General features: G+C 32.2%; 1 protein-coding gene across 1 annotated transcript; it reads right to left on the bottom strand.

Annotated features, from left to right (window-relative positions):
- LOC114645417 (extracellular calcium-sensing receptor-like) lies at positions 1–6,812 on the bottom strand. Its single transcript, XM_028793274.2, has 6 exons — positions 6,670–6,812; positions 6,055–6,346; positions 4,488–5,303; positions 2,913–3,134; positions 1,363–1,486; positions 1–887 (listed from the first exon to the last, which is right to left on the bottom strand). The coding sequence occupies exons 1-6, from the start codon at positions 6,693–6,695 to the stop codon at positions 1–3; spliced, it is 2,367 nt and encodes a 788-aa protein (XP_028649107.2). The 5' UTR covers positions 6,696–6,812.
- Positions 6,813–7,398: the final 586 nt, after the last annotated feature.

The following is a 7,398-nucleotide window of genomic DNA, read 5'->3' as shown; positions in this document are numbered from 1 at the left end:
TTATTTTCCCATTACATGTTTTCTGGTATTCTTATCTGGTTTTAACAATATAATATAACATTTTGGTGCAAAAATGCAAAATAGTAAACCAAAACTTGAAGCTAAGATGGCAAATATTTCAACTGCTACTGTGTACTTGCCAAGTGAGCTAATATAAGCAGGAATAAATGTGATCCAGACAGCACAGAATATTAACATGCTAAAAGTGATAAATTTTGCCTCATTAAAGTTGTCTGGAAGTTTGCGTGCCAGGAAGGCAAGTACAAAACACAACAGAGAAAGAATTCCGATATACCCAATAACAGCATAAAATGCAATAGCTGATCCCATATTGCATTCCAAGATGATTTTTTCTTTGTAGGGTTTCATGTTTTTGTTAGGAAAAGGAGGTGACAGTATCAGCCACATAATACATATAAGGATCTGTATAAGAGTTAGGCTACAAACACTTATCCTCTGATGGGTTGGCCCAAACCATTTCATGATATTATTACCAGGTAGTGTAGCTCGAAAAGCCATTAGTACCACTATTGTTTTGCCGAGAACACAAGAAATACATAAGACAAATGTGATTCCAAAGGTTGTGTGTCTCAGCATACATGACCAGTTTGAGGGTTGGCCAATAAAGGTAAGAGAACAAAGAAAGCACAACGTTAATGAAATCAAGAGAAGGAAGCTTAGCTCAGAATTGTTAGCTTTGACAATAGGTGTGTCTTTATAATACAAGAAAATTAAAGCAATCGTCATGCTCAGAGTTGCCCCAGCCAATGAAATTGTCATTAACAGTGTCCCCATAATTTCTGCAAATGATAAAAACTCAATCTCCTTTTCAAGACAGTGGTTCCTTTCTTCATTAGACCAGAATTCTGACGGACATTTTAAACAATCTCTGGAATCTGTAAAAAAAAATGCAAGAAAAACATAAGATTTACAGAACACTGTCTGGGGATCAGAGGGTCAAACTGCAGTCTTGAGAGAATTGTAGATCACAGTGGATGAGGGACTTCAGCACAGGTGACACATGCTCAGTGAGCCATGGGACAGTGGTTGGGATACAAAAGTAGCAATGGCTTCCTCGTGCCAGTTTTTATTGAATCAAGATTTGAGAGTTAATGAGTATGGTACAATATAGCAATTGTAATTTTAATTTATAAAAATTCAATTTATTCTTATATAACACTTTTTTCTGAAAAAATGCACAAATCTGCATATATAAAACAGTAAAAATAACACAAGACCATTCAACATTTCTATATATTACACCCATGTCAAAAATTTTGTGATAAATGACTCAGTAACCTTGTAAATGACAGATTTTTCTTACACAGTGTACTGTGTCAGAAATAAAAAGGTTAAACTTACTGATCTCTTTACTGATTTCCCCTTCAGCACATTTTATGCAATCAAAGCAGCAAATTGGTTTTCCTCTCTGAACCGCCTTGCGTGTGCCAGGAGGACAGTCCTCGCTGCAGGTAGATGTGGGGATCTTAATAATCAATAAATAAAAAAAATAAGAGCACACTATGTTATCTTGTAATAGCTATTAAATGTCACATGTAGTAACCAGCAGGAGAACATACTCAAAGAGGGCAATAAACCTAACATGTTTTTGGAATGTGAGAGGAAATCAGTGTGAACAAATTGCTCAAAGAAGGCACCAGGAATAGATTTGAAACTGAGGGTCCAAGATCTATGAGGATGTAACACTATACATCTGATTAGAGTCTTTTTAGTGGCTAATTTGAAAGTCAAAGCTAATTTTAGCATCAGTCTAATCTGAAAGCTATGTCACAAATATAAAGTAAATAAATTAAGGCAATCTATGTCAAAAATCAAAATGATAAGATGACAATGGACTGTGGTAAGAATTTGGAATCTTTGCTGGAACATGCAGTACAGAGTCCATTTAGAATAATGCTTTTATTAGTATATAATTGAATGTTGGTCACACCCTTTGGAGTTTTTCTGTTTTCACCTTTCACATGTGACATATATTAGAACAAAAAATAGAATACCAAATTTATTAACTGTGTTTATGAAAAGTCAAAGATCTCAACTTTGCTGATCGTTCTCATGTACTTCAGTATAAAAATGTATTAACTTACTGCCAGTCTCGGTCTGAGTAACAGACACTCTTCATGTCATACACTACTGAATTTCATTATTTGTGAATTTCCCCTTGGGATTAATAAAGTATCTATCTATCTATCTATCTATCTATCTATCTATCTATCTATCTATCTATCTATCTATCTATCTATCTATCTATCTATCTATCTATCTATCTATCTATCTATCTATCTATCTATCTATCTTACTGTTGTAACACTTCATTGTGTTTTTACATCACCAACATTTTCACTCCTTAGGGCCATGTTTAACAAGGCAGACCATGACAGGTACACTAGTGCCGCTATCTAAATATACATCGTCAGGAACAAAAATGGAATGTGCAGTAAGTGTGTGAAATCATAATAGTTATCATAGCAGAAAATATGAGAACTAACAGTTAATTTCACCTACCTCTCTTGGAAAAATCCAAGGAAAACTGGAAGAAAAACCCATATTGACATGAGGAGAATTAACAACATCTGCACAGACAGCACCCAGACATGGGATTTAAATCCAGCATTGAGAATGCAAGATCAGCACAGTGGAAACTGAGCTTGTGCTGCTGCCTGAAGACACCTGGGCTTGATTCATCTGTGTGCAGTTTGCATTGACATTGGTCTGGTATGAGTAACTGTATATGCGGAGGGATTGCCATCAACTGAGCATTTTGGAGCCTTGTATCTCATACTGCACAGTCTGGCTTTGGCTGCACATAATTCTCTAATGCGGACAACGGGTTTAGAAAACTGACTTTTGAGTCTGCTGTCATGAAACCAAATTTGTAAGTTAAAAGTCCTCACCTGAATTTGATGGCCAGTATAAATGATACGATTGTTGTTCATTGTGAACCTCTGATTCACTGGGAGAGAGGTGTCATAATAGCCAACTGTAATGAATTCTGCTTTGCCTTCAGTAGTAAGTTGCCAGTTTATTACTTCATATCGTACATTGCTATCCTCTGTAAGATGAACATTTTCTTTATTTTTTAATGTAATGTTCACCATTGTCAGGTATGGAAGAAGCTGTAAAAAGGAGTTTAAAATTAATGGGAACTTTGTCCTTGTTTTTGACTTTGTCTAAGTATTCAGATAGATAGATAGATAGATAGATAGATAGATAGATAGATAGATAGATAGATAGATAGATAGATAGATAGATAGATAGATAGATAGATAGATAGATAGATAGATACTTTATTAATCCCAGGGGGAAATTCACAACATAAGATAAAGTTTATACAGCATAAGTCATGTCATGTAATTTTCGACAGTGGGAGGAAACAAGAGCACCCCGAGGAAACTCATGTAGACAATGGAACATGCATACTCCACACAAGTAGGACCCATGATGTGAATCCTGGTCTCTTGACAGTAGTGCTACCACTCTGCCACCTTACAACATAATTTTTTAGATAAATGATGAAAGACACACAGATGTAAATTAACATTGGAATATTTAATACTTCAAATTTAATATCAGTTTACTAAAAATAAAATAATGAGCCACACACTCAAAGAGAAATGAATATATTGATGATCATGAGATATTTGGACAGCAGTTTATCAAACAAGACAATGTACTTAATGGTAGTTTATTCTAAAAGACTTGTGTAACAACACATAGAAATGTTTGTAATCTGTTTAAAAGATAAAATGTTCAAGTGTAAAAATAGCAAAATACACAATGAGAAATGCAAACACCATAACTAAACAAATACAAGTAAATAATGTTCAAATATTACATTTTATTCATGGAACTTACACCTGTAGTCTGGAATGCAATTGAGATTTTGGATCAGATACACCTCAAAAGTCCATAAAGGTATTAGACATAGTTTTTGAAATAAAAAACCTTTTGGTGAAAATATCTCCTTGTGCATCCACTAATCAATTTTTAGTTATACTGTATTGTGACTGAGCAGCCATAAATGAAAGGGTACTGTCATTTATATTTAGAAAGCCTTACCAGTTTAGCTGAGCAGTCATAATGTAGGTGGTAGGAGGATTTAAGAAAGAATTTCCTGCTATGTTACCTGATGTGGGTGCAATCACTCTGCACTATACGCGGAACAACTCTGAAACCATTTATTTGTTGGAGACACAAACACAAAGACATAGATACTTCAAATTAATATAGAGAATCCAAAACAATCTTTTAGTACTGTATGTCTTTAGACAGTAGGAATAAATCATAGCAAAAACTTCTGTAAATTTTCTGTAATGTTTGAGCACAACAAAAGACGGATATTTCATGAGTATGTACTGCACATAAATAAAGTGTTTAGAAGCCAAGAAAATTTTTTTTTGCTTGTACTGAACAATAAAAAAATCATATTAGTCTGTTAACTGTTTTCAAATATTCTTAGAATTCATTACCTGCCAAGGCTGTATTGTTTTGCTTTTTTGACATGTTTTGTTTAATAACTGGTCCTCCATGTTTTTGCACACGACAAGATTTTGTACGGCATATGCAATTGCATAAACAGCTTTGTACACATTATTTGGTATCCTCATTTCAGTTACATCAGTGAACTGATTATTTACTTCTCTCAGATTTTCTGAACCTGTACAAAAAGGTTTACTTATTTTCCCAGTTTCATTTGTTAAAGTGCAGTTAAACACATCTTCCCAGAAAGCTTTTAAAAAGGAATTTTCTGGATTATCAGATGGCCGGAGATTCAATAAGAAATCTTCCAGTCCTACTATTAAAGAATTACTTGTGGCTAATCCAATTGCACCTTTTAACATCTCATTTCCTTGATCCCCAGCAAAATTCTTAGCAGTGATCCAAGATTCACTGCCCAGCCACTGGATGCCAGTCACATTCTGAAGCAGTAATTCTTTGACCAGAAATTCAAAATCTACAAAAGATGCAAATACCACAATAACCTTTGAAGATGATGCTTTGATAACTTTCACTGTTTCCAAAAATTTCTCTCTTGGATACGTTCTGTAAATTGCTTCGGAATACTCAATACACACACCATCTTTTTGTGCAGCTTCTATAAAGGTCGCCATTCCATAATTTCCATAATCATTGTCACTTCGTATTGTTCCAACCCAGGTCCATCCAAAGTATTTCAGAAGCTCTGCTAGTGCCGTACTTTGATAATAATTACTGGGAATTGTTCTGAAAAATGTTGGGAACTCTTTCTTATTACTGAGACAAGCACAGCTAGCAGAATGGCTAATCTGTACAAAACAAAAATGAAAAATTACTTTGTTTTGCACTTCTGAAAAAATGTGTTTTTTTGATTTGTATATAGTATTAAGTAACACAAGAAAAATTAACAATAGGAATAAATTATTGAGAACTTTTATTGCTATATTTGAAAAAATAAACAATTAAACATTACCAGATGTACCTTTTATAGTACCAGTCTAACTTAAAAAAAGTGAAAAGGTCATTTTTTGGTAATCAGGCAATCTAAACAAACATTGAAATGAAGAATTAAAGAAATGAAACATCTGTGTATTTATTGTAAAGTGCTTTGGCTACTGCATTACTGATGTTGTTTTAAATGTGCTCTGTAAATAAATTGACATTGGCATTTATGTCATATGGTATTTCCAAATAGTTATTTTTTTCTGATTAAAATAAAACAATAAATATAGACAAATTTCATTAAATAAATCAAGTAATTCAGTCAATTTTTTTAAAATACGTACTAAAATACACATTATCTTAAATTTATATTCATATTGCTTTGTTTACATATGATATATTTTTTTAACTGCCTAATAGTTTAGATAATGAATAATAATTTAGAATGTGTGCTGATTTATGTGTTTTTTTTTAAATGTAGGTATGTGAAATATAATAACCTATGAACCTAAAACATTTACCATGTTCACAGAAAATAATCTTAATAATTATATATTTATATGTTTTTTGTGATTCCATAATTTGAAATAGTATATATTAGGTTCTTTATGATCTCACCAGAGGTATGTGAAATTGTCCAATAGTTGTAGCAATTCCAATTGTTAATGATGATTCTGAATGTCCAATAATTGCTATCACAGATGAGGGCTTTACACAATTTTGCTCAGTAACACTTTCATCCTGTAAATTCATTAAAAGCATTGCTGATTTTATAGACTGTGTTATGGAACCACAGCAATCATAAATTCTGTACCCCATTGTAATACCATTGAACATTTCAGGATTTCGATTGATTTCTTCTATGGCAAAGATCATAGTCTGTGCAAGCTGAAATTCTCTAAAATTAACACTGTTCAATAAAATAATGATAAATTAGTCTATCTGTTATATATTGTTTTATCATTTAAAGCTAAAACACACTTAAATGGAACATTACAATTGGAAACACAAATAATCTACTGGAAAACACAGTATTAACTTCATCTATATCTTTACACTGTAAATGATTTTGCTCCTAAGTTAATTTTACCTTTTCATAAAAACAAAATTGACCATTTTTATTATTTTTTCAGGCTGTTTACAGTTATTTTTAAATCAAGTACATTCATAAATATATTTTTTAAAATATTAGTAAGGTGGTTGAGGCTCAAAGTTAAATAACTTAATGCTTACTTTTCACATTTTAAAGCTTCTGGCATAGCTGTGAATCTTGGTATCTTCACTTGAAAATTTCTATGAAAACTGAAGATTCCTCCAATTACAATATCCCCATCTTTGTAAAACAGAGGGGAGTCTTTTGTTCGCCATAGCTTACAAACATCACTTTCGGCGGATACAAAAGAAGCAACAACCATAACTTTCAAAAGCAACATGTCTATTTGCGCTCATTAAAATGTAGAGTGCTGAACACAAATGCTGCTTATATACATTTTTCAAGCTTCATCCCCTCACTTCAATGTTTAATCAAGCAGGAATTGAACACAGGCATTCATTAAGTCATTCAGTCTTAAAGAAAAATAACTGTAGAAACACCAAGGGATGAATAAATGAAGTGTTTCCTTGAAGTGATTAGAAAATAAACTTTTGATTTCTAATAATAAATGTGGCATTACATGATTTATTTTATTAAATTTATTGTCATTTTGATTGCTTGTATTTTTTAATATGTATTTATATATCTAAATCTTTTGTATATTATTTTTGTAACCTTTTTTTGCTCATTTTTTTCCTTTATTATATACTCTATGAATATTGTTTCATTAACCCTAATTTCTTGTAGTTTTTTTGTTTTCCCTGGAAAATGATTTTTGCAATCCTTAGGTCTGTTTAGATATAGTAGGTCATACAGATTTTGTTTTTTGATATATACTTTGTAATTACCTCTGTATTTCTAATTTATTT

This window comes from Erpetoichthys calabaricus, chromosome 2 (assembly GCF_900747795.2).
Source record: "Erpetoichthys calabaricus chromosome 2, fErpCal1.3, whole genome shotgun sequence".
NCBI lineage: Eukaryota > Metazoa > Chordata > Cladistia > Polypteriformes > Polypteridae > Erpetoichthys > Erpetoichthys calabaricus.
This window is presented reverse-complemented; position numbering and strand designations above follow the sequence as displayed.

Excerpts from the sequence above, each read along its gene's own strand:
- LOC114645417 (XM_028793274.2), bottom strand. The coding sequence starts at position 6,695 with ATGCCAGAAGCTTTAAAATGTGAAAA. Across the intron at positions 5,304-6,054 it reads GACAATTTCACATACCTCTG|ATTAGCCATTCTGCTAGCTG; the intron begins GTGAGATCATAA and ends TGTTTTGTACAG. Across the intron at positions 888-1,362 it reads GGAAATCAGTAAAGAGATCA|ATTGTTTAAAATGTCCGTCA; the intron begins GTAAGTTTAACC and ends CAGATTCCAGAG.